The sequence below is a fragment of the Hippichthys cyanospilos genome, chromosome 11, assembly GCF_059441005.1.
Source record: "Hippichthys cyanospilos isolate Australia breed blue-spotted pipefish chromosome 11, RoL_Hcya_1.0, whole genome shotgun sequence".
Lineage (NCBI taxonomy): Eukaryota > Metazoa > Chordata > Actinopteri > Syngnathiformes > Syngnathidae > Hippichthys > Hippichthys cyanospilos.
Window position 1 is genome coordinate 15,860,511 of NC_142379.1, and position 26,899 is coordinate 15,887,409.

General features: G+C 38.0%; 2 protein-coding genes across 6 annotated transcripts in view; both read right to left on the minus strand.

The window, feature by feature from the left end:
* Positions 1–664, minus strand: part of pde2a (phosphodiesterase 2A) — a 197,284-nt gene extending 196,620 nt beyond the window's left edge. For both annotated transcript variants that reach the window (XM_088428419.1, XM_088428416.1), the window contains exon 1: positions 479–664. In XM_088428419.1, the coding sequence (XP_088284545.1) occupies positions 479–501 (23 nt within the window). In that variant the 5' untranslated portion in view covers positions 502–664. The remainder of the gene's footprint in view (positions 1–478) is intronic.
* A 5,857-nt stretch (positions 665–6,521) lies between these two features.
* Positions 6,522–26,899, minus strand: part of arap1 (ArfGAP with RhoGAP domain, ankyrin repeat and PH domain 1) — a 53,152-nt gene continuing 32,774 nt past the window's right edge. Inside the window, exons 14-34 of one of the 4 annotated variants that reach the window (XM_088427560.1) lie at positions 24,744–24,918; positions 24,301–24,435; positions 23,893–24,028; positions 23,691–23,793; positions 22,377–22,569; positions 22,231–22,276; positions 21,918–22,081; positions 20,839–21,051; positions 20,636–20,741; positions 20,409–20,556; positions 18,403–18,486; positions 18,110–18,187; positions 17,885–18,002; positions 17,350–17,463; positions 16,801–16,946; positions 16,630–16,712; positions 15,528–15,587; positions 13,890–13,953; positions 11,846–11,921; positions 9,401–9,438; positions 6,522–7,812 (exon numbers count right to left, since the gene is read on the minus strand). In XM_088427560.1, coding sequence (XP_088283686.1) covers positions 9,431–9,438; positions 11,846–11,921; positions 13,890–13,953; positions 15,528–15,587; positions 16,630–16,712; positions 16,801–16,946; positions 17,350–17,463; positions 17,885–18,002; positions 18,110–18,187; positions 18,403–18,486; positions 20,409–20,556; positions 20,636–20,741; positions 20,839–21,051; positions 21,918–22,081; positions 22,231–22,276; positions 22,377–22,569; positions 23,691–23,793; positions 23,893–24,028; positions 24,301–24,435; positions 24,744–24,918 — 2,250 coding nt within the window. In that variant the 3' untranslated portion in view covers positions 6,522–7,812; positions 9,401–9,430. Of the gene's footprint in view, positions 7,818–9,400; positions 9,439–11,762; positions 11,922–13,889; positions 13,954–15,527; positions 15,588–16,629; positions 16,713–16,800; positions 16,947–17,349; positions 17,464–17,884; positions 18,003–18,109; positions 18,188–18,402; positions 18,487–20,408; positions 20,557–20,635; positions 20,742–20,838; positions 21,052–21,917; positions 22,082–22,230; positions 22,277–22,376; positions 22,570–23,690; positions 23,794–23,892; positions 24,029–24,300; positions 24,436–24,743; positions 24,919–26,899 lie in introns of all 4 variants that reach the window. The other 3 variants (XM_088427559.1, XM_088427558.1, XM_088427557.1) reach the window with 3 other exon arrangements.

Consider the following 26,899-nt stretch of genomic DNA (forward strand, 5'->3'; position numbering starts at 1 on the left):
GCTCATATATGGCCGCATTGAATACGCCTTCATTGAATACACGTTTGCTTTTAGCAGTTTTACAAAAAAACAAAAACATCAAAGGGGAATGACAAACACGTTGCCTCTCATTTGGAGAACTATGTTAGAAAATGTGCTAAGGAATACTAAAAGAGAGGTGGCATGCCATCAATGTCTTTCAATATCGATCACAAACAACTATAACAGTGTGCATTGTAGCTTCACCTTTCTTTAATACCGCCCGGTCTCATGGTGTAGTAAAACAAACATTGTGCCGCGTTGATCTTTTATGTAACTTCAGTGTGCAGATAATCCCGGTACTCGTTGTCAGAATCAGTTTCAAAAGATCTTAGCAAAATGGATGGTTTGAAACTCAAAGATGAGCCAGTATCTACAACATTTTCTTTTCATCTGTCTGACGCAAGATAGGTGTGTGAACCAAAGTCATTGTCTCTGTTAGCTTCAAAGTTCAACTCACCAATAGCTGCTCAAATACTTCATGTTGGTTCTGCATTTATTTGAGAAACCAACAGATGATTTTCTACATCCAGGTAGTTGTGTAGGGCATGATTGTCTCTTTTTGATTTATGGCAAAACAAGAGAAAACAAAACAACAACAAAAAACACTGGTCACGGCCCACAAACGTGGCTTATGAATCATAAATACACACCAACAAGTATAAATTGTTAATTTTAATGACATGTTTGACAGAATTTTATCTCATAAAGGTCTGTGCTTTACCCCTTTGTGACGTCACGTCAACTTACTTCATAAAGTGATTGATGAGACACCTTTGAGCTTGAAACCTTGAAAGTATACCTTTAAAACAGCGCTCATTGTTTCAACATAGATATTGATAAATAGTTTATACATACCGTCCTCCTCAGTGTACAAGTCGATATTTTTTCCTCGTTTTCAACCCCCATATTGGGTGGTGGACTTAAACCCACGTAACTCAAAAACAGACCAATTTTCTCCACACATCTGTGTTTGAATAACAGTAATTTGAACGTAAAATAAGTAATGTGTCATTTACAAGGTTTAAAACAATTATATGGACCTCTAATTCAATGTAGTATGCATCCGTTTTAGCGCGTTTGCACTCTCAAATGCACTTTTGTCATGCACTGCCTTATTGCCACTTAGTTGTCAACAATGAGGCTGCGTGGATAATTGTATCTGTCGGACTTTGCCCATTATGAAAAGGAAAAGACGACTTGACAAGGGGCTCACGTGGATTGCAGCAGGTGGGGGTAGAAAAACAACGAGGAGCAACCGATCCATGCTCTGATATCGGCAGAGTCATCACTTGGGTAAAGAAGACTTCCGCAAAGCATTTCTGGAGACCTCCATTTCAAACGAATTTAACGGTTCCGAAGATGACTACCCGTGGAAGAGTAACGTTTTGTAACGTTTGCGCAAATGACGAACAGGAATGAGAACGACATCCTGGATTTAAATGGGAGCAGCTATTTGGCATGCTTACAGGATAGTGATGATGATTTTTAGGGCTTTTTGACAAATTTGTATTCAGCTTTGTCAAAAAAAATAAAGCATTCAAATTTCAAATCGTTTTATGGTTGCAACATTAGTTTCATCATTTGCGTTTACGTGCACATACATTGCCTCATGTATACATTGTTTCATTTCTGCCCCCCCCCCCCCCCCCCCCTGTCAACAGTATATTATTCAATATACGATGAAGAAATGCGTGTAAAAATACCGTAATTGTCATTTTAATAACACACGCAATGTGTTTTATTTGGACAGTCATGATACGTGTAACCTCTAAAGTCAAGGGAAGACTTATTCACGTGACTTTGTCAAATTCACCTAAATTGAAGTGAAAAACAGGGAGGTTGACTTGTACACGGAGAAATACGGTAGTCCTTTTCTGACACAGATTGCAGGGAATCGGGAAGGTGAGAGAGTAGGGAACTCGAAAAGGATTTAAATTGTAAATCAAAGAAAACAATGAATTTAAAAAAGAAAAGTGCAAAAAGTACATTGAAATAAACTAGAAAACTGCTGTCATTGGTTCAGTGTTATCTTAGGGTAATTGAAATTGTTTGAAAATATTATTTGTTCCAATGTTGTTGTTTTTCTTTCGTTGATACAATTTCATGTGCAGATTGCTTTCAGAAGAGGTAAGCAAATATTTTTCCTCACCACCACCATTAGTCTATGCCTACAGTTTCAGCTGTAATGTAAAAGGATAAATAGACGCTTAAATTTTCCCCCTTAGTAGCTCTGTTTTAATCTCACTTTCCAAGTAATAATTACATTTTTGTGCATATACAGAAAATGAGGCCGACAAAGTGGAGCACCTAACCCTTGTTAGTTTTTCAAAGGCGAAAAGATTTATTGCACTAATCAAAAGACATAGTAGAATAGTAACTCAAAAACCACATGGGTCCAGAACATGCTCCCATAGCTTAAAGACTATGCTGATTGTCCCTCACGCCAAGACTAAATGAGCGCTTATGAAGCATTTTTTAAAAGCAATATTTGAAGCCCTTCTCTCTTTCATACTTTAAATAAAAAGTCATTCATTCTTTTTTTAATGTTTTTTATGCCCTTGAATCTACGCACTGTGTAAAGTTACCTTGCCTATCAGTCCAAATGTATTTTTTTAACTCAGTGTGATAATTTACATTTTTAAGATATTAAAATACAGTACTTTGTTACAATGGTTTGCATAACGACTGCCAATATTTTGTTGAGCTGTGTTTTCTTTTTTCAGTGATGCAAAAGCAAACAAACACACACACACACACACACAACTCTCCAGGACGTGACTGCTGACAGGAATTACAAGCGAAAGCAAATTAATCAACAAGGACTGAACAAGGCACTAGTGGCTGAGGGAGCTGATTGGAAGACAGGGGATTGGACCTGAAACAGGCAGTTCATGCTAGAAAGAAAACCGGCAAATATGACAGAGTTGAAACAATTTTGCAAAGAAGAGTGGTCCAAAATCCCTCCACAAAGTGAAAAACTCATCACCGATTATCAAAGGATTGATTTTGGTCCAATCTGCCAAGGGTGGTACAACAATCTGGTTCAGGGGGCAATTACTTTTTCACGGGGTCAGATAAGTTTGTTTCCTCCTCAAGTCTGGTAAATATAATCATCATTTAGAAACTCATATATTCTTGTGTTGTCTCAGTGCAATATAAATATTGGATTGATAAAGTGATACCTTTATGAGTGATAAATATGCAAAAACCAGCTGCCCATCATGTCAGCATCTCAATTGGATTTAATTCATATTTTAAAGTGGTCACGCTGATTTATTTTTTGTGTTATTCTCCTTCAAGATCCTGTGGTAAACAGTTGAATTCATTTTTCCGTCAATCCACAATGTTTATCAAAAAGTCTGAAGGATCAGTCATCAAGTTGCTCGTTGGCAAATGTGAGACGAGCCTTTGTGATTTTTTGTGACAGCAGTGGTTTCAGCTGGATGTCCACCCAAGAATGCCATTTTTTGGACAATGAGATCTGCTGTTCTTTGGAAATTTCTATTGGTTATTTTGTAACCTTCTGGATGATTCTTCGGACTCTTGGAGTAATCTTCATTGGTTAAACAACGCTGGGAAGGTTTTCAAGTTTTAGCCATTTGTGGATAATGGCTTTGACAGTGTTTTTGCTGGGACCCACAGCCTTGAAAATGGCTTTCTAACCTTTTCCAGATTGATAGATTTCAATTGCATTTTTTTCTAATTCTGTCTGGAATTTCCTCAGATTGTGGCATGTTGCATTTGTTCTTGGGATTTTTTTTAGCCCACTTCCCTTTGTCCAACAACTAGCATTCAACTAGCTTCATTTGGAAATTTTAACAAGTGATAAATATGCAAAACATCTGAAATCAGGAAAGGGACAAACGGTTTTTCACATCACTGTAAAAGTATCTCTTACCGTATTGAAACATATACAGTTTAGTAATTTGCATGCACGTGTACATTCATTCACAGACAGCAAAGCATTGAAGGTAAAAGTTCTACCACACTTCTGCTCTTATTTGAAAAAAATAGTGAAGTCATGTGACTTTCGCAAGTAAACTGAGTCGCGACTGGCCGTTACCTAATGACAGCAAGTGGCAAAACGACCACTCTGTGAGATGGACAAAATGGTTTGATTTAGCTGCATAAGTCACATTTCACACATTCGCCATGAACAAAATGGCATGTTTGGACTATTAGTCGTGCATAGAACGATTTTCTATTTAAGAATTGATTGAAAGTGATTGATATGTAGTTTCATTAACGTTCAATGAAAAATTGGAGGTTACATATGGCATGTTTGTGCCGATTTGTTCACATTAGAAAAAGTGTAATTTGCAGAAAGGCATAATATCAGTATGATATGGGAAAGGGGAATCAAAGAAGGTTATAATTTATGCTTCTCATAATCCTGAAGAAGTAGTGTGAAGGACAGAATTTGGTTATGCAAATTTGGCACAACTACAAGCATAATTTAAAACTCACTTGGAGAGTTCCATCTCGGCCTTGTTCAGCATGGCTGCCGCTATTCTCCCGCGCAGTTCATTGTAGTGTGTGCAGAAATACGGTCGCATGCAGACACAGGTGGACGGTTGACGCATGTGGTTCCCCAAAATTGAACTTTATCTACGTCTTCTAGGCGTTGATGTATTACGGTTAATGCATACACTCAGACGACGAATGCGTGAGTTCATTGCAGCATCTGCACTCCAAACCAGGTAGTGATGTGCCTAGCTCGGTGTCAACCGCCAGTAGACAATAAATAAATAAATATATCAATAAATAAAACAAAACCATTGGTTGGCATAATGCTGTTCGATGGGGAAAAAAAAAAAAAAAAAAAAAAATATATATATATATATATATATATATATATATATATATATATATATATATATATATTTTTTTTTTTTTTTTTTTTTTTTTTTCAGCCTTGCGTGTGCGTTTGTTTGAATTGGTCATTATAGACACTCGCGCAGCAAATGTAGAAACTGACTACCGAAATCACCAATGCCCTGTTAGACCCGCATAGAGGGAGTTTACAGGCAGCATTATACAAGACTTACTCTATTTAAAGTAGAGAATCTCAAGTTAAAATGTACACAAAAATAATACCCTGGATACTGAAAGAAAGCTTAAGTACTTTAAAGTCGTCACCTGCATCTTATTCTAAGTTATTTTAGGTAGTTCTGAAAATTATAAATGAAACTGTAGGACACACTGTTAGTTGCACTATTGTCTGGAAAAGTAAGTAAAAAAAAAAAAAAAAACAAGTCTGCTTTTTTGGACTTTGAGTTGCTCGTTCCTGTTCTACCATACTCATACCATCCATCCATTTTCTAGAGCCAATGGTTCGGCCCAATTTGTCATGTGCCACCTCTCGCTGCTTGTCAAGTTAATGGTCTATTTTTGTGAACATCTCTCTACGATGATTCCAAAAGAGGACACTTAGTTGAATAGTTTTCTGTGGATGAACGTTTATTTATAATTCTTTTTGAGAGCAGGTCTGACCCTTTTGACTATTTTTGGGGACAGATATTAAGTTCATTTATTTTTGTGAAAAGATCTCTTTTTTTCGTGCAACCAAAATTGCTTTGCACTGGTTAAGGGCTATTTGGCTGAAAAGATATTTCACTGAAAAAAGGTTGTTAACCACTGATTTAGTGAGTCCAGTACACCTGTCATGCATGTTTGTTTTGTACTGCAGGAGGAAGCCAGAGTGCCTGGAGAGAACCCACGCAGGCTTGGGGAGAACATACCATTTCCACACAGGACGGCTAGAGCTTGGTGGATTTGAACTCAGTTCCTTGAAGCAAGAGGCGGACGCGCTAACCACTCCGCCACCCTCATAACAAACAGTGACCCCAAAATCAAGGTACATACCGAACCGTGACTTCTGCAAACAGAAGTCTTCCATTTGTGTCCACCTGGAAAAGCCATCTTCTGTCTCAGTGCCCCTGATATATGCAATTTCTGCTCTGACCTATATAGTAAAGGCCATTTGAACTGCATGTGTGCATACAATTATGCATCTCGCTGTGTTTATCCCTGGCGGGTCTCCTGTGCGTGTGGAAAACGTGAAGGTCTTCTACTGTGTGTAGGTGCCTGGCGGGGTTCTCCGGTGTGTGTCTTGAGGTACAGGCTGACCCTGATGTGTCACTTCTGCTTATAGCAATGACCACACAACCAGTGGACCACCATGAATCACTCAAAACACACAAACCTCTGACCCCCCAACCCTGCATGATTACTGTACCTCCTCCCTTTACTGTACATGCCTGTGACATTCTCCTCCAGGCACATCTATAGGCTTCACTTTGCGGCACGAAACCCACAGGCTAGCAAAAGTTTGTCTCAATGTTGTCACATTGTACATCTAGTATGTGTATACAGTTCCCAAGGGCCAGCTTGACCTCATACAATTTGCATTTTAAAAACACGGAGGACTGACATTAGGTAGAGTACACTAACCTTTTACAAAGACCTTTGTGCAGCCATTCTATGCAGAGGCAGGAACACACAATAGGCACAGAGTGTTTATTGGAGTTCAAAAAAATGTAAAAAAAAAAAAAAAAAAAAACATGACACACTGTATGTAGAATTATTTTGACAATCACATGAAAATACCTCAAAAATGTCTACCAATTATTGATTTAGAGGCAAACAAGCACAAAGTATAATCTTTTGCACCTTGTTTTCTTCAAATTGACATTCATGTTAAGTACACTTATCAAAAGTTTGAGCTTTTATTTTAGTACAACAGTCAAAAATCTACTTGTAACAAGTGTTCCTACAATAAATAAGTATCAGAATGGCACAAACATTCGTCTGTATTAGGTCTCAAAACATGAGAAAGGCTGCAGTTCACAAAGAACTCACGACATTGGATCGTTTTAGTGGGCAAAACAATGGCCATTTGCTGTATTTAAATCTGTGTTTTGTATTTCATAGTTAATGAAATTGTAGGGAGTGGGGTAGAAAATGCTGGTTTGACATGACGGTGATTGGGTTACAATAAACACTTTTCTTGATATCGTATTTAAAAAAAAAAAAACATTCAGCACTCATCTTGTCTCCGCTGAAACCCAAATAAATACAAACGTTTCACATAAGGGTATTGACCAACAGGTAAGCGCTCAATAACAGTGGTGATCAGTCAAACTATTGTTTTGCATTATATTGCCTGGGAAGATCACGTCTGCTCACAAAAATGGAGTTGCAGGCTGGGAAGACGACTTGAAATTAAGTGGCAGTATAACTACCAAAAATCTGGACCGCCTCTGTCATCACATTATGTTTGGTTTACAAAGGCAAAGATGCATTTTGAACTACAGAGTTATCGTATTTGTTTTACATTAAAACCGAAACAAAGAAAACAAAAAAATATATCATTCAAAGTTTGAAATATGAGAAGCCCTCCAAAGACTGGTGCCTTCAAGCAACCTGGTTGAATCATTGTTGAAAATAAATACAAAATAGGAATGAAAGTTTCCTTCTGGATGTGCTTCAAGCTTGTGGTCCATGGTGCAATGCAGTAACGTGGGGGCACGCATACAACGTATATGCGCACTTGACTCTTGCCAAGATGAGGGCATTGAGGAGCCTTTCTGGGATGAAATCCCTCCACCAAAGTGTCCAAAACACATTCAAGTATAACCGTCAACTGCGCAGAGGAAATTGAATAATGGCTCGCTTGTACATTCACTTTTGGTCCACATCACTTCCTCCTGTTTCTTCATTCTGGTCCGCAGTGTCACATACTGACGATGTCACCGGAGAGTGGCGAGGTCATCTGATGACGTCAAACACCTATCCTGTAGAAAAGATATGCCAACTGAAGTAGATGCTCTAAATCTCCTCCAGCTATTCCGCTGGGAGGTCAAGTTTGAAATGTGTTTGTAGACTAAATATATTTTGGTGTCCTGGCAAGTGGCTTGAAAAAGTATTCATACCCCTTGAAAGGGTATGAATACTTATTCAAGCCACTGTGTGATGCTGCTCATAACAAGCTTGTGGATTAGAATGCAATTTTGGATGATTTTCCCTTGGTATATGGTGAATATCAAAACTCTACACCAATCTTTCCAAAAGCCATGTTTAAGAGGTGTAAAAACATGACACCAAAATGTTTTTTTCCCACCATTAATATCACCAATAAATGGTACAAAGCAACGTACTAATGGTACTAATATTAAGATGAATAATATAAGAGTAAGAAGGGGAGGAGGAGAAAGATGAGGATACTAATATTAAGATGAATAATATAAGAGTAAGAAGGGGAGGAGGAGAAAGATGAGGATAAGGAGAAAGAAGAAGAAATGAAAGAAGGTTAATAAGCAGATGGAGGAGGAGGGAGATAAAGGAAGAACAGGAAAGGAAGAAAAAGAAGGAGGTGGTGGTAGAGGAGGAGGAGATGAAGACTACAAAGGTGGAGGACATAGAAACAAGAACAAGAACAACAATGAGGGAAAAGAAGACAGAGGATGAATGAAGGGGAAAAAACATAAGGAAAATAATTATCTTTTCAACCCGCTGTATTTTGATGAACACTTTTCAAGTCGCAATGTGCATCTAAAAGAGATCGTTTTGTGTTTTCATTCAGCTGTTTTGTGTGTTTTGCTGTGTGTGTGACCATTGAAAAAACTCAGGTGTGTGTAGTACACAAGATGTGAAACATCTCTGACCTGGCAGCTGCAGTGCAATAACCAGCACAGGGCGAGCAAAGGCCCGCCTTTTCAATTTTTCTAATATTAGCCATCAAGATGGGATGGATCTGAGGCTACTCGGAACAAGCAGTTACAAAGACATAAAAAACAGCAAAGTAGAAAAAAAAAAAAAATGCAAGTATGAACAGAGCACATCAGATAGAGAGACAAAATGAGTGATGGCTGACCTATCCAGATTCAATCTGGACTTTCTCCACTGAAATTCCATTTGCACGAGTTCCCTTTGAGTTGATGAGGGATGTCATGGTAATTTGCAGATATCAAGCCTGCTTGGTGTCTCATACAGTTCAAGATTGGCCACACATTTAGCTGTTTTAGACATCCATCCATAAGCAGGCTGCCCAGTATTGACAAATCAGAAAGGACACTACATAAAAAAAATTGATTTAGCACGCAACATAGTGCGTTGAACTGTTTATAGCAGGCTACATGTTTGTTGCGCATCCTCAAAAGCTAAGTAGTGATTTTACAGTGATTGTACAGATTTCAAGATGGCAGCGTGAGTCTGGAACAGACAGTTTGAAAACCTATTACTTTTAACATGAAGCAATTAAGAGTTGATTGTGGAGGTTCCGCCGTATTCACCCGTGTAAAACATGTACTCTTTGTCTTTGGCATGCATCAAGTACAGTATTTCGTAAACAGAATAGGATTAGTGTTAAATACTGTACCTTTCCTGACGCCTCCATTATCGAATGTCTCTAAAAAGCTGAAAGATATAATAGGGACCAACAGTTTAGACCATCTGAAAACCGGAGGGCAAAATGAAAAGCGAACTTTTGCAGTCAGCCTCACACAAACAATTGCAAAGAAGTTGGTTCGACTCGCACACACAGAGAACAGTCAATATCCGCCATTCACACACGCACAAAGACAAGCAAGTATCTAGCTTCCTAAAGTAAGTCCTTTCAAACCCCCAACTAAAATGAATGGACCAATGAATTCGATGGAGGAGAATCAATAGAAACCCTGTGAAGCAATGCACGGCTAAAGTCTTTTGGTCGCTAATCGCAGCTGTGGGATGTCTGTAGGGAGACAAATCTGGACGGTTACGCTAACCTATTTCTACAGAAAAAGGAAACATGGCGCAGAGGATATTGACGCCATTGGACGGCTGCGGTCAAACGTCTCCGTGCTTGTGATGGAGCCCAGCAGAGCTTCGGAGTTTGTCAGCTCCCTGCCAAGTCTACATGGCTGCAGGGTGCTATGGCAGCAGTGTTCCAGCAGGCACCAGATCCTTTTCATTGTCTTTGGCTTTTCAAAGCCAGCTTGGCAAAGTTCTGCCAGAGGAACTTCTGTGCTTGTGTTTTCTTGGCTCACACTTGCACTAAGACAATACGGAGATGATACCGTCTACCGCTCTTCTCTCTTTGGTTTTCAGCCCAGGATGCAAATCAGTCATCTATTCTCCGAGGCTGGCAAGTGGTAGGCCCTCTTTTTTTTTTGTATCAAAAGTCATAGTTTAGGAAGCCAGATACAGTTATGATTGTCAAATCAAATATAAATCACAGTGGAGCGATTATACGTGCCTGTCAGGCACAAACCCCAAGACTTTGTCCTTTTAGATGGAACACTAAAGAATAATGCAACAAGCTGGGAGACCACTGATTCTTAAAATAAGACACCCAGCGGGATCAACTTGGCGATTTGTCAAGAAATTTTCTGCCATTACAAAAGATAACGCTGCTTTATTACTTCCATCGCAACGAGATGTTTATTTTGATCACCCTTTCTTGACTGTTTCATTAGTAAAAGTCCAAACACAAATCCAGCTTTTTTCCCCTGGTAAGGCGCAAAGGGGACTGCTCCCCTTCGACGCGCAAATAATGCCGCGCACTAATTTAAAAGGTTTCCATTTGCAATAAATGTTTCGTTTATTCATGTTACATAACTCTTTTCATAGAGCACTCTTACAGCATGAACTCTATCCGAACAGATTTATTTACTGCTTAGAATTATTGCAATGATTTATTTCACCAAATCCCCTCCTCGCATAAAACCAACACTTTATATTTACTTTCCATTATTCTGATTTAAATGTATTTTTTTTATAGTAATTTATCCACAATTACGGTAAACGAAACTGCAAGTATGTCATTTAAAAACCTGATTGCATTTTTAGGAGTTTAACCATCCTAAGACCCTCTGAGGGAAACCAACCAAGTACGATGTGTCGCATGATGGAAATAAGTTTGATATTGTACTCGAGACAGGTCCGCCTCACAAAATCAAATCCATTACAGATAGCGGCCTGCTAAATGCGCTTGCTAAATGGATGACCAATCGAATTCAATCATTATGACACACAATCTTCGCTTTTTATTTGCAAAATCAATCCAAAGTTTATCTCTTTTGTTTTGAATCGATTCTATGGCACCATAAAAAATGGAAGTCGCGTTATCTTGTCATCTGAACCATCAAGTGGTCTGATAATAAACAGAAGGATGAACAAATACAAGATGCTTTTATCACTGAAGTAGTCAGAATAATAAAACATTGTTAAATAAATACTTATCTGGCATCATTTACTTTGTAAAGGCAGATGTTTCTGACATAGCTCTTGTACTACATTCAACTTAGAATGTATAAGGAGTAAAAATTTCAGTCATATGTCATATCTTTAATAAAAACTAGAAAGCCCAAAAGTATTCAAACTCCAGCATTTTTGTTTGGTAAAGGCAACAGTAGCGTGGCAAGTGAGTATTAATAAAAAAAAAAAAAAACCTCTTTAAAATAATTGCATATTTTATGAATACAATTACTCTGCTGTGTGTTCTGCATGTATAGGTGACTAAATGTCTTTCAATTAATACACAAGAAGTCACCGATATGAAAGCAATTTTACACCATCATCTTTTGTAGTGTAAATTTCACCTAAAAGACTACCTTTTCATGCTCTTAACCAGGCTATGAATCATTTTGGACTTAAGGACAAAGCTTGAAGGTTTGGACCAGCAGTTGAGTAGCAGCAACCCAAAATGGAGCTGCCAGCTTTGGCTGAGATTGAAAGCAGTGATTGGTAGGTTGACTCACAGAAAGCGGATCTTGGCTGAAAGCTGCTACGCTGTTCCGCATCTCATTCTCACTGCCGCGTAGCGGTATCAGTGACACGTTACCGTGACGCGTGTCGGGCAACACACGGCTCTCGCGGCTCGGCTGGAGTCCATCCTGAGGCCACACGTCGCCGTCGTTCTTGAAAGAGGAGCAGAATGGCCAAGCACATGACAACACACCGCAAAGTCAATTGTTTTGACGCCAACTATGACTTGCCGCTTTTACAGTATGTGGCTATTGCCCTTCGTTCTTCATGACCTTCATGTTGACTCCACGGGATACAGCAGCTTATAACAGAAACCTCTCTTTATTTTGGGGTGCACAACAGTTTTCCCTCACCACTTGCAGCTTCAGTGCTTCACTTTTTTTTTTTTTTCAAAAAATATATACGTATATTTATACCGACATGTATCGATATACCGTAGACACAGTGTTACACTTTGTCACTTCTTTACATCACTGCGTTACATTACAGCAGTGCCAACCCGATGTACTGCAATAACCCTCTCATGCTCAGTCTAACATGAATTCTGGAGCAGACTAACAGCCTGTTCGTATTTGGTCATGTTCAGCCGCAAGTAAAGGCACTTTTGCTTAAAACTAAACCACTGATCATCATTCTAGATTAATGGAGTCATGGTATTACATAACGGCATTTTGGCCTAAAAAGAATAAACATCGGCAAGCAATAACCCAGTCTTATTCACAACTATTACAGGCAAGCTGTGTGTGTGGATGTGCATGGGTAATACAAAGAGAAGTGGTGCATGTGTGATGCAGCAACATGTAAAATAAAATAATATGAATTAAAATAAAACGATAAAACACATTGTTTGGTTTGTTTGGTCGACATGTGGCGGCCGCTACCTCGAGGGTAACTTCACCATGGGAGAGGTAAAAAGAAAGAAAATAAAAGTTTGCGGCCCAAAAGATACCCATGCCTGTTTAGCCTCCGTACTACGGTTAGGAGATCATTGAGCATGGGGAAGACAGGTAAGTCAAGGTTTTATTAAACACATTTCACACACTGTATTTATATAAGTACAATTATCAGTCAGGGGGCAAATCCTACTTTTCAGAATTCACTTATTGCAGGGATTTTCCATTCCCCATAATCCGCGAAAAACAAGGGAACATTAGATTCTTTTTTTGTGTGTGCCTTTGGTTCTTTGTGACATTGCTTTTTATTGCACTATATCTATTGTGCAGGTAATGTGAATGTGCAGCAGATTTTTTACAATAAAATTACCTCAAAACGTTGCTAACTATCCATGAGGTTATTTGGGCTTTTAGACACTTAAATGTGATCCCAGGTCAAGAACACTATGTGATGCATGCACATATAGTTCTGCTCACCATTATTGGCACCCATGAAGTTAGTTCAAACAAAAATTGAGGTATTGAGGACTGCACATCAACAGTTTGTTAACAGAAGGTACAATGAAGACTATAATGGTTACGTATGGTGAATGATCCATTAATGTTATAGCGCTGCTTTGCGACATCTGGTGCTGGAGGCCTTGAGCCTACTGCATCACAGGGATCAGAGAATTGTCAAAATATTCGAGAGTGACATGTCCTACTCAGTGTGAAAAAAAATGGTTTTAGTCTACAATCATGGGACCTACAACACTCCTCAAAGGACACATCCAAAAGCATACAGGAATGGTCTAAAAGGAAAACAAAATATTGTTTTAAAATGCCCAGCAATGAGTCCTGATCTACAAGAAGCCTATAGATGTCTATTTGAGAGCTGTTATTCCTGCCAAAGGGAGTGCAACAAAAATAGCGGGTGCCCGTATTGCTGCAAATGCTATGTTTTCTGTTTTTTGTTTGTTTTTTGAAATGACAATGTAATTTCAAAAACGGTTAACTTTTATAAACTACCTTTAACTTCTATTTTCCTTTATTTCCAAACACATCATAGGTATTATGAAAAATGCGAAGGTGTTCCAATAACAGAGAGCAGGACTGTTGCAGAATGTGACACTTGATACCAGACATTTGTTCGAATGGAGATTTAAAAACATTTTGTATAGATTAATAATATGGATAGTGACATGAGAGAGTGCGGTCATGTGCGTGTGAGAGAGAGCAAGAGCTAACCTGAATACTCAGAAAAGTAGCGTACCACTCCCTCATTTCAGGCTGAGTCTCACAGCAGAGGTACCTGCGGAAATAAAAGCAGACAAAGTGAACCATTGTGCGCTAAAGCCTAATTGGAGAATCTCATTTATTTCAATATGCAGTGTGTGTTTGTGATATCTGTGCGTGTGCTCGAATGTTTTATGCAACTCAGGTTGCCGTCACGCAGCCCTCAGAGTCATCATCGATGCTGTGCTGCTGAATAAATACTTTTTAATCATACATGATTTTGGCTTTGAGCACATATTTTGAATTAATATTTATTCAGTTGCAGAGAACTAATAGGAACACAGATTGACAGAAAATTGAGAACAAAATTCAGTAAACAGAAGAGCACTGTGTCAAAGCTTGTTTTTTTTTATTTTGTTTTTCAAAGAAAGCCTCAGTCCTTCAGAGTTACACTCACATGGAGTGCCTGCCTTCTACAAGATTTTATCATTAGGACCGACACAGCTCATTAAAATCTGCACGCCAAGATACACGGCAGTCACTTTGTAAGTCAAATATACCGCATGCGTATTAATGCAGCACGCATACCCTTGCATGCAATGAGATTTTTTTTTCTAGACAATCACACTGAGATTTGATGCACTGTTATAGTTGTACCTTTGTATACTGATCTGCCATGTACCGTTCATTGCATATCAAATGTATTCTTATATGTATCTTAAAAGGAATGTTAGAAAACAAAAAAGCCTTATGGTCATAACTTTTTTTTTAATTATTATTTTCTACGTCCAGTACATGCTTTTGGATTGTGAGAGGAAAGCCAGACAAAGAAAACATTTGGACCTCACAAATTCGAGTTTCGAATTCAAAACATCTGACTGTGAAACAGACTGCAGATGCGCAAGCTCATTAGTTTAATCCCTGATGGGATTTTGGGTGCTAAACACTGTAAAATAAATACCCCTGTAGCTTTCATTTTCAAGCACCCCTTTGGTTATTATTCATCAACGCCCTCCTGCTCCATTCCTCCCTTCCTGATATGTTTTTGCCGTGAGTAACATGATGAAAGAACTTTAAAAAAAAAGAAAAAAAAAAAACATGACAATTAAGCCAACAGCAGGATGAGAGCAGCAATGCCATTACTAGAGAGTGTTGACGTATACTGTTGCTGACAGGGTGTATCGAGCAAACAGCAAAGGGGACACACTGATGCATACATGAATGAACACGCAAGTTACAGTACACTGCAGTGTAGAGTATATGGCATATGAAACATCCTGGGTGCAATAAAGCTAACACAGGGATGTGTGTATGCGTGTGTGTATTGTTTCCCTACAAACTGAGAGCTTGTTTTTTAATGTACAGGGACAAACCCCCAGTGAGTGGTTGTGTTTACATGTAACAAAAAGAATTATAGTGCCTCAAGCAAGTAAATATGGGTCTACTCTTAGAAGGCAATACATGAGGTAGGGTAGTATTGTGCATCAGGAATAAAATTTAACGCGACAAGGTTTGGTTAAAATGTATTGTGAGAACGTTTATTGTGAGTTCCTGAAGTCACTGTGGCATCTCGACACATGATTTTACTGATTTAAAAAAAAGTCTTATATTGTTTGACATTCTGCTTCTATGTTGCCGAGTGCAACTCACCATTGCTGCCTCTCTGCCTTCTCTTGTTTCTTATTCTCGTAGACTACAGTCAGGCCCCAACTGCAATTATAAACAAAGATTATATATTATATATATATATATTATATATGTATTATATATATATTATATATGTATTATATATATATATATATATATATATATATATATATATATATATATATATATATATATATATATATATATATACACACACACATATATATATACACATATATATATATATACACACACACATATATATATACACATATATATATATATATACACACACACATATATATATATATACACATATATATATATATATATTTTTTTTTTACACAGACACAGTAGTCATAGTAGTACAGTAGTGTCATTTTTTGGATCAGCCTGCCCTCTACAGGCCATTTAACACAACTACCCAGGTCACAATGTTTGAAAAAGTCATCTATCATCATTTCACAGAATTATGATTAACAGTCTATTTCGTAAACGAGGTCAATCAAAAGGTCAAACACATTTTGCATATGATCATTTTAAAGTCACAGAAATCCATTACAACTCACTGGCATCACTGATCCAATTCCAAAGCTAAGTGCACAGAATTTATTTGCATAATTTAGCTTAAAAGATACTTTTAGTTTGACATTCGCTGGTTAGATGAAAAATGCCAGACAATTTTCCATCAGTGGTTTTGTGCAGTATTTGTATATAATTTGAATCTGATGCTTACAGCACAAAAACTCAACATACATTTTTTGTAGTTCACAATGGTGTATGTACCGTAAAGCACTTTAAATCTGACCTCATTCACATAAAATGCAAATGTCTTTGGATTATATATGATCTGAATCCTATATTGTTTTGGGTAAAATAATAAGCCTAAAAGTACAAGTACAAAAGAGTTTGGACACCTCGGTCAACTTTGTTTGTCCGGAGATGTGTAATATCTGTAAGATTATGAAAAAAAATGTTTTTGAGTTTTTGCCATGCTGTGATAAACACACATGAAGCGACCAGCTTCATGAGCACTTAATCTATTGTGTACTGTTGCATCTACAGTATAGACTCATGTTCTGAAATATTCACATCATGTTCTCACCATGTTGGAGGACGGAGTTTCTTCTTGATACCCAAGTAGACTCTCAGGTTCTTGACTGGCCAGTCACGCTCCGGACGGTTACTCTTTGAGACGGAGAAGAAGAGGGCAGGCCAGCGTGAACAAGGAACATGTGGGGAGCTGTGTTTGCGCGTGCGCCTGTGCCAGACTCACTCTGACTTCTTTGTACATCCGCAATGAGCTGGAGTTGAGGATGAAATATCGGTCGTGGAAACTGCCGGAGGACAGCCCCAAACCAAGGATGCTTCTCTCCTCTCGAAATTTTATCATGCCATGTTTGGCTGGGTCAACCTTACTGGCTGGAGGGCAAAGAAGAGGGTTCATTCAATATTATTTAATTATATTGATTGTAATGCCACAAATTCAATTCACATTCTGATATACGGTATATATGTTGCGTTGCACAACACACATATGCGACCTAATCACGCACATGCAAGTTTGTAAGCAGAGATGGCAGTGAAAGTGCTGTGAAAAAGTGTTAAAACTTCCTGAGCTGGGAAAGGGGTGGGGAAGGGGCCGAGCTCAAGGGCACCTTGACAGCAGACAAACATCTCCAACAGATAGTTGCTATATTTACATTTTGTCTGTAGTGAGAGATAAACCGTGACCGCCCAAAGCTACATATCCTTGCGGAGAACATCTGCCAAAGATGGGAATGTTCTCAAATCTGACTAATACTACTGTGATGAAATGGTCTACCCAGGTAGATGATCATTGCTTCCATAGCAATGTGCTTCTTGATGAGAAGATGGGAGTCGGTGCCAAAGGAGTGAAAGATGGGTAATACTCGCTCTCGATAGTGCAGAGGACGTTCTGGAAAAGGATCGGGTAGATATATTATCAAGTTGACAATTTAAGTACCTTCAAGTGGAATTTACATGATAGAGTTGGTTGAACTGGAACTACACGTAAATAAACAAACAATAATCTACAGCAGTAAACAACTCAAATGAATTTTCTCCAGCTCATCACACGTCCCATTTTCATTTCATGACAGCAAAACAAAATCTAGCCAATTATTTGAGTGTTACTGGCATTTGGAAAGCCACCTACAGGCTTTCCGGTGGTCAGCCAGATGGCCAACAAAGGCAGATCACAAACAAACCAAAACACACTTTTGTAGCTTGGAAGGAGATTTTTGAGTGTTTTCTACTCAGATTTACTGACGTGAATAGACGTTACTTCGTATGATATTTTGTATTCAATGCAAACTACATCATAACATTATTCTAACCTATTTCTTCCTTGTCAATGACCTCCCAGCAGTTCCAGTACTCTTTGTCTTTGAAAGGAATGTTGCGCCTGTCCAATATCTCACAGGTCAATTCTGCTGCTGTCATAGATGCAGGAATCTGCGGAAAGACAAAACAAGTTGAAAGGTGAGCAGTGATAACGCCCGTGCTCCCAATTCCTTCTTGGAACGTGGAATATAAACGTTTTACTCTTTGCTCAAAGTTACCTTGACATGCTGTTCAGTAGTGTCCTTCTTTTCCTCCAAGTAAACTGTGCAGATGAAATGCCCACCAGGTTCTGTGCTCTAAAGTTTTCAGTAGATACAACAAAATTGACTAATTAACAAAAGTTCAAACGCATCCAGTCATGCAAAGCTACAGCACACATGTGTCTGTGCTATTATCAAAATGCACACTGAAATGTATGTTAAATACTTGGGAAACATGCACATACCGAGGGCCATACAGTGACAGCACAGACCATAAAACACACAACAAATATTACATGCTTGTGACTTACAGGAAATTTTGTGTTCAATTTCTCGCGCACTTGGATGATAACCGTGATCTCTTCAAGCTGCTTTTTCAGCTGTTGCTCATCCACCTACATAAAAAGGATCGTGATTAGCGCCATCGTCAGGTCTGCTCCTCCTTTGTTCACACACAAACTAAGTCTTAGCTCAAAACTGATGTTTATGTGTGATCAACTTTTATGATGTGACTTTTTCAGAATGTAAATTGCAAAATTGTTCTCTCACTTATCTATCTCTTCTACTTTCATCTTACACTGACTACTCTTTTACCTACTGGCGATGCAGCATCAGGAGCAAGCGGGTGTTTGGTGTCTTAATGAAGGATTGTTTGACATGGTCACGATGATGAAAGGGATTGAACTCACAACCTCTCAGGTGGAAGATGACCACTTCCGTGAGCTATGTTTTTTATGTCCCTATGTACTGTATGTGATTTTACTTAGATCTCGGGTGCGTATGTGTTTAGTCTATAAGATTGTAAACTGTTTCATGATTTGCAAGAGGATTGCAAGTGCAAATTTAAGTTTAAAGTGTTAGTAAAAGACAAAAACAGCGGTTACAAAAATATTGTAATTCCAATTTTGGGTGAGACCACATAACTGCATAAAATCCACATTTTGTTATGCACTACTCCATTTTGTGACTGGCTCTTAGATCATTCATACTGTTCTTTTAATAATGCTTGTTTCTGGCATTTAATGTACATGTTTACATGAGATGATGAGGCTAGGTGCACTGGACATGGGGGCCTCTAAAACCCAGAAAAAAATCACAATTCTATTCTAACAAATTATTTCTATAGTATTAACTCAAAATTTAAAGTCAAAAGAAAGAAAATGTAAAAAGTTAAATTAATACAAATAATTGAACAAGTAAAGAGGATAGAGGTTAACTAGTTTGAAATCATCAGCGTTACGATCCAGGTAGGGACTGACAATACTGTGCGTGAATTGAGGTGAATTAAGAGTGTGCACCTTTCAAAATATATTGTTCTGGTAGTTGCACATTAAATGCTACATGAATATGAAACTATTCTAATATCAAGCAATATATGGTGAATTGTTTTTTGTTGTTGTTGTTATAAAAAAAAAACGTAATTAAAAGGACAGAGGTAAACCGATTAAACAAAAAAGTTAAAACAACAAGTGAAGAAAAAGTGGAGATAAGTGAACCCTAATGACAATTTAGATTGTCCGATTAACACACGTTTTTGGAATGTGGCTTGAAACCAGAGAGCCCATCAAAGACATGCCAACATACAACCGCCACATTTGAGGAAGATGTGCGAAGCAGTCTGCTACAGTCCCGGCAAATGGGGAAAATGGAATGAAACTTAATAAACTGTTCAATTACCAAACTTTGAAGGATGAAAAGACAAAAGGAAAAGATTATTTGATTATTGTATAACATTCAGACGAAGCCTTCTGTGGGAAAATGAACCTCTTGGAAGTGGAGAAGTGGCCCAAATTTCCGAAAACTTGAAAAGGCTAACAGACTAAAATTAAAAGCAATACCTAATTAGTATTACTACAAATGATGAAAACATAGTCCTTGCTCTAGTCCTGTGGGGGGAAAGGCAATTTTAATAGTATGACCCCAGAGAAGTGTTTGACCATGTCAATTACCCACACTCATGCACAGGGAAGAGAGAAAGAAAAAGGACAGTAGGAAAGCTGAAGTTGTTGCTCCTTCTGGTTTGTGCAATGAGATATCATCACAAGTTTGTTTGACAGTAATGAAGCAGACATGAAATGAAGAAAATGTACAATTTTATGTTTTAAATTGTGCGACATTCTATTAAAGGCACTGTTAAAACTTCAACTTGTTGTAAACACATGTAAAATCTCGCCTAGGGCGCCAAATTGGCTTGGGCCAGCCCTGCCTGCAGCGAAGTGATTAAGTAAACTAGATAAGAACTTGATTACGCTATTTCCCCACCGTATTTTTATCTGACAGACAAACATCACCGGTGCTTGACGTAATAGCATCTGACCTTAAAGATAAGCGTGTAGTACTGTATGAGGTCCTCGATGGCTCGGCCTGCCGTGTAGTCCTTCCCATCCGTCTGGAACAATGTAGGACCAAAGACGATGGCCAAGTTATGGAGATTCATTTGGTTCAGCTCAGAAAACCGCTGCACACTGGAACACAAAAAGTAGGAAAATTGCCATGTGGGTGTTTGTGTGGCATCAACGTCTGCAGGTTTATTACGGTACTTACCAGTACAAGTGATTGATGAGGGCCCGAAGCGTTGCCCTGTTAACACGAGGCAATTTGTTCAAAAGCGTCTGATACTGGGAGATTTTCATACTTTCATCTTGGATGGCTGGATCAAGAGAAAAGTGGCAGAAATAGGATGAATGCGATTTGACGAGATATACTTTCAAAACTTCCTGATGTTGTGCAAGCCATGTGAACCATACCAGCCGTAGTAAGCCAGGTGCCGCCGTCTTCGGATGTGAAAAGCCCTTCTTCTAACTCCCTGAAGAAGCGTTTGAGCGTGTTGGAGACGTCATCCACCTGGTGCTCTCCTTCCTTCAGGCGGAGGCTTCGAGCATCTTGACGAAACCTCTCGCACAGAGCTGCAACACGCGAGTTCACGCCGCTCTTGCGATATATGCCCTCAGATGTTAGGCCTAAACAAATACAGCATAATTACATGTAAACAAACAGATTTCTCAGTGGACACCGCAGAAACCGAGAAGAGATGGGTGGACCCTTCAATCATACACACTTTTATACAGTTGACATTTGCATAGGTGGACAGTTTGTCGGCAAACGGTCGACATTTTGCCTACAGACCGCCAAATGACAAAGACATTTTAAAACAAGAGACTAAGATCGTGCAGTAGTTTTGGTCCATCATTTTAACCAGTCATTGCAATTTTAACCACCTAAACATTTCCAATAAATGTTTTAATTGCTATGTACTTGGGAGAATGGTATGTAGCAATTACTATTAAATGAAAAAAATGCCTTTAATGCAATCTTTCTGGAGAGCGTGAAAGGATGGCTGAGGGCTGGCGTAGAAAAACCGGCTTTGTTATTGCTGTGTAGTGTAATTTATGTATGTGTAATTTCACATCTGAGCCATCAGGTGGTGGTGTTGCAATCATTATCAAAGTCTGTGGAGGGGTTATACATGTTTTAAACTGCTGTCAACTTTTTTTTAATCACATTTTTTAAAATATCAACAAAATGTTTCATGTTCCATTACTTTTTCTTTAGGTTAAAATATTTAAGATATTGGCATTAATGTTCAAGATCGGGAGGGCTCGGTGGAAGAGTGATTAGCACATTAAATTGTCCATACAACTTGGGTAACTGAAGCCTGTCCCAACTAACTATGGTCAAAATGCATGGCAAACCCTGGCCTGGTCACAAGTTAATCATTTGTTAATATAACACTATAAATCAAAACTCTAGTGTAGGTTTTTTCTAGTAATCATTTACTACTACCTGCATCTGTCCCTTTACTTGTGTTGTCATTTTTTCCACTCACCACACTGTGTGATGTAGTCAATGCAGCTGTGGACTACGACTGGTATGTCTGTGTCGGTCAGCTGCTGCTGACTCAGGGTGTCGCCTCCACTCCCCGCTGCAAACTGAATGGCGGCACACCAACCAGCAAAATCCAACTTCCTCTCCCCCTCTATGTACAGTGTTCTTAATAAGAAGAGACAGGGTGTAGACAAAAACAAGTTAAGAAGAGAATGGAAAGAATGACAAAAAATACAAGAGAACTACATCATGGTTCTACATTATAAGAAGTATGTACTGTATGTGAAACAAAGAATCTGGAGGCACGCGCTCACCTTCCCTTCTCTACCAAAACTAATACTTCATTATCTTGTTGGATGGCTGAAAAAAAAATGTTTTAAATAAATCATTTATAACCCTGTAGCCTGCACAGTCAAAAGGCAGATTGTTTGAAACTGTTGGATGAATGCATAATACTCACAGAGCTCATTAAGTTTGCGAAGATGTATCTCTTCTTCCTGGCTGTCTTGCAGGTAAGCGTGAAGAGTGGAGCCCACCAAGGCAAACCAGCCCACCTTGGACGTTTGTAGGTTCAGGCCATCCTTACATTTTAGTCGCCCGATCCGTTCAAAAGCTAACCTCAATAAAGGGTCTGCCTTGGCTGGGATGAAGCTCTATGAAAAAGAAAAAATGTAAGTCGCCGTTTGCCAAGATCCATAGTAATAAATGCTTCTTTTGCTGAACATATTTACTGAAACACACAGCAAAATTTAAGGTCAAGTAAAGTACTAATAATGAAAGATATAGCAGGTTTCTTGTGTGTTTATGGTGGAGCAGAAATAAGGGGGTTCCTAGAAATATAGTCCTGAGTTCACTTTAATATACGGAGTTCAGTAATGTAGTTTAAATGGCTAGACAATCAGGAGCCATTGACACATCTTACCGTTAACAGAATTGTGTTTCCCATGACAACGAACTCTCTGAATTCAATATGAGCAAAAATCCCAGTTTTATTAAATAAAGCAGAGTGTAAGGGTGATTTCTTACTGTAAGCTTGAACCAATATTCAAAACAGGCAATCAGACAAGCAATCTCATAAATGCTATTGTGTGCATGTGTGTGTGTGTTCTTGCTTCGTGCAGCATGGTGGGGACCAAATGCTAAATGTTACTATCTTTTTGGGGACATCTTGTATTTGTGGGGACCATTTGGGTGGATCCCACAAGTTCATACCTCTTTTGAGGGTCAAAACTTGCTTTCAGAGTCTAGGTTTAAACTGGATTTTAGTTGAGAATAGGGTAAGGGTAGGATTAGGCAATATGTTGTGAGGGTTAAGATTAGGGTTAGGGGCTAGGAAAGGCATTATGGGATGTCCCCAATACGATGGAACAAAACACTTGTGTGTGAGCCTGTGAGAGTGTGTGTATTTTTTTTTTTATCCTTATGGTGTTCTTACATTAAGGTTTAATGGCAGTAAGCAGTGGTGCATTTAACTTTTTCAATGTATCAATAAAAAAAATACTTTCGATCAAAGATACATTTATAGTAGATGATCATTGAAATATATTTTCAAGATGATGTTAATATGTTGAACACATGCACAAAGGAGTCAAGTTATCGCATTGTATCTCGTAATTTCAAAGTACTCCAGGGATTAAAAAAAATTGTTTTGTTGCTCAGCAACAGCAACTCAGCCATCATACACATTTTGAGAGAATTCTTATTTGTAGATAAGAAAAACACTCAAGAAAAATAAGCAGCGACATGGCTCATTGTGGGTCAATACGCTTCTTACCTTGGCAATGGACTTGACCCATTCTTTGTGGCTCACTGGGTCATCGGTGCCAAACAGATAGAGACGATCTGATTCAGAGTAGAGCTCAAAGGTGTGCTCATACCTGCAAGGCAAGACAGATGGAAGACAGATAAGGTGTTTCTTGTCTAAAATCTAAATACATACTAGATACACACAAACAAGCACGTGTGAGTGTGTATACCCATGTTTGTCGGGTACATCCACAGCCAGGCAAACAATTTCTGAGGCTCTCAGGGCTCCATTAGGATTAGAGTTCTTGTCACTCTCGTAATAACTGAATGTGCCATCATTGAGTGTGCACCAGCGACGACTGAATTCTGCATACAATAATAAAGATAACAATGCGTAAAGCTTCAAACTACACATTAGTATCACTAAACATTTAACCTTTGACAAAAAAAAAATCTAAATAATAGAATCCATACCGCAATCACATAGTAATACGATTATATTGCAAAGTACAAGTACTGCAGAGTACAAAGTCAAATTACTTCTCTGCATTGATTTCTGACACTGAACAGAAATCTGCATTGATTTACAATGCATTTCCGACACTGAACAGAAATCAGTTTGTTTCATGATTGTATACCTTCTCTGGCCTTGCGTTCTGTGATAGCTCTAGCCATAGAGCCAGTCTTGAATAAGAAACCATTGTGATAAACACAAGTTGGAGCTGAAAAGTGCACTTCTTCCATGCCACCGTCCACCTCTGACCGTGGAAGGTCTGTAGCACAAAAATTAAAGCCATGAGGCGACAACATGGCAGGGTTTAATTTGGGTTAATTACACAGATAAGACATAGATGAACAATGACGTTGTCAAAGTGTAGAATAAAAGTGTTATCTTATCAGGCAGAGGCCTTATATATGCATCAGTTTTATATATTTTAAGGACTGTCTTTTCAAATGTTGGCAGAATATATTTCTTATAATATAGTAAAACAATACACAACACAAACACAGGATTGCTACTCTACTGCAGACAAAGGTTTATTACTCGACTGAAAATAAAGGCAATTGAGTCAAGCTCTACCTATGTTCAGATTGTGGCTCAGTAATACAGCTTGCAAGGGTTGAGCGTGTGTGTTGGCTAGGGAGAGAGGGGTGGGACAATTGGCCATGCCAGTTGAACAATTTACATCAGCGCCACAGAAAATCAGACTTAATGTCTCCAGCACATCGCTGCACTGCACATTTATGCACAACGCCTGTGGAAAAACACAGAAAGAATATGTTTTAGAAACATATAATGTGAAATACTTAAACAGTATTTGTATTGCAGATATCTGTTTTTCAATACTGTGTGAAGTAAACATGAATTTAGCGTATATGTGACCAAACCACACATGCCCCAAAATATTTCCCCCCCCGAAAAAATAATAATAATAATAATAATTAGGACAACGTACACCAAAAACAATCATTGTTCTAAAGAAACACATTTTTAAAATATTTCATACATATCACAAACCATATGGTCAAAAGTGGTGGCAACTGTGTGGGAATGGTTGGGAAAATCCCCTTTTCTGTGCTTGTAAAGCATGCAAAGCAAGGTTCAAGAAAGTGGTTTGGGGACGTGTTTTGGTTTGGGAAAAACGTAACTGGTACACTGAGGTCTGATCTCAATCACAACTTTCGCAATTACCAAGAATTTCCTAAAATAGAATTTGTGAGTGCCCAATTACTTATACCGCAAAATGTCTCAGAGCATTTTACACTTGTCAGCATCGTATTTGTGCCTAGTTTTCATATTAAAAAAAAAACACCAGCCATCCATAGACTTCATTATAATTGGGAACATAGGCTCTCAAATAGTGTTTACATAAGTTGCTGAGTTTCTTGACGAGGGGGCGGAGTCACCGGCCGCACACCTACTGCGCATCTGTCTTTACAGGACTATTTAAATGCAGCCCATGTCCACTCCTCGTTCCCTTATATTTGATTTCTCCTGATAATGTTTTTTGTTGTTACTTTGCCCTCCCGAGTGTTCATTTTTCGTGATAGCGTTTTTGGTTGTACTTTGCAGTTTTGGCATGGTCCTCCTGCTGGCTCTGTCCCCTTCACATGGTTGATACTGATCTGTTTTACATTCAGTTTTGCCATGTCTCTCTTTGTTGTACTTTGAATCCCTTCTTGAAGATTTGTTGTTACTTTGCTACTTTAAATTGCTTATCCATGCGTCGCATCCACTTTTTGTAAAAAAAATAAAATAAAATAAAATAAAATAAAAATAAATAAAAAATAAAATAAAATAAAAATCATTTTTGGACAATTTTGCATTTGTTCAGTCTGTCTTGGGGATGCCCTGGTTGCAGTCGTAACACAGAAAAATGCAATAACAACTTCTTTATGATTAGTTAAGTGACTTGGTCGATGACATTTCAGAAAAGAGACTTAAACATCTATCCAAAGCAAACATTTAGGTAGGTAAACATTTTTTGGTTTATATCATTTTTAAAGTATTATTTTATTTATATTGTTTTAATTTAAATTATTTTTATTTCAACACAATGATAGTTAGTCTGCTTTCATAGATGCCTAAAAAAATCCATTTAAAAATCCACATTTACTTTTGAGATGATGAAATTCTTGGTATTTTGACAATTTATTTTTCTAAATGATTAATCGATCCTGAATATTTTCCATTGATCTGATTATCAATCAGTTGTTGATTAATTGATAAAGCAGTGCGCCTTTGACATAGAATATACTGTAAGTGTACTGTAGTACCGCTTAGCACAGCATAGTTTAGTACAGCATAGCGTATATGTGTGTGTGTGTGTGTGTATATATATATATATATATATATATATATATATATATATATATATATATATATATATATATATATATATATATATATATATATATATATATATATATATATATACACACATACATACATATACACATATACATATACACATACATATACATATATACATATTCAACATTTGTTACTTTTGCACTGGTCGGTGGATTAATATTCCTTTAGTTTTTTTGAAAAATAATCACAATTGCCCTGATAAAAATGGCAACTGAAGCAAAGATTATTAGAAGACAAAGTTTGGAGGAAGGGCCACAAAAAATACTTTGAAGAACAACTCTATTATTTTTATTATTATTGTTGTTATTATTATTATTGTTATTGTTATCATTTTAATAAACATGACATTCTGATCAGGTCCA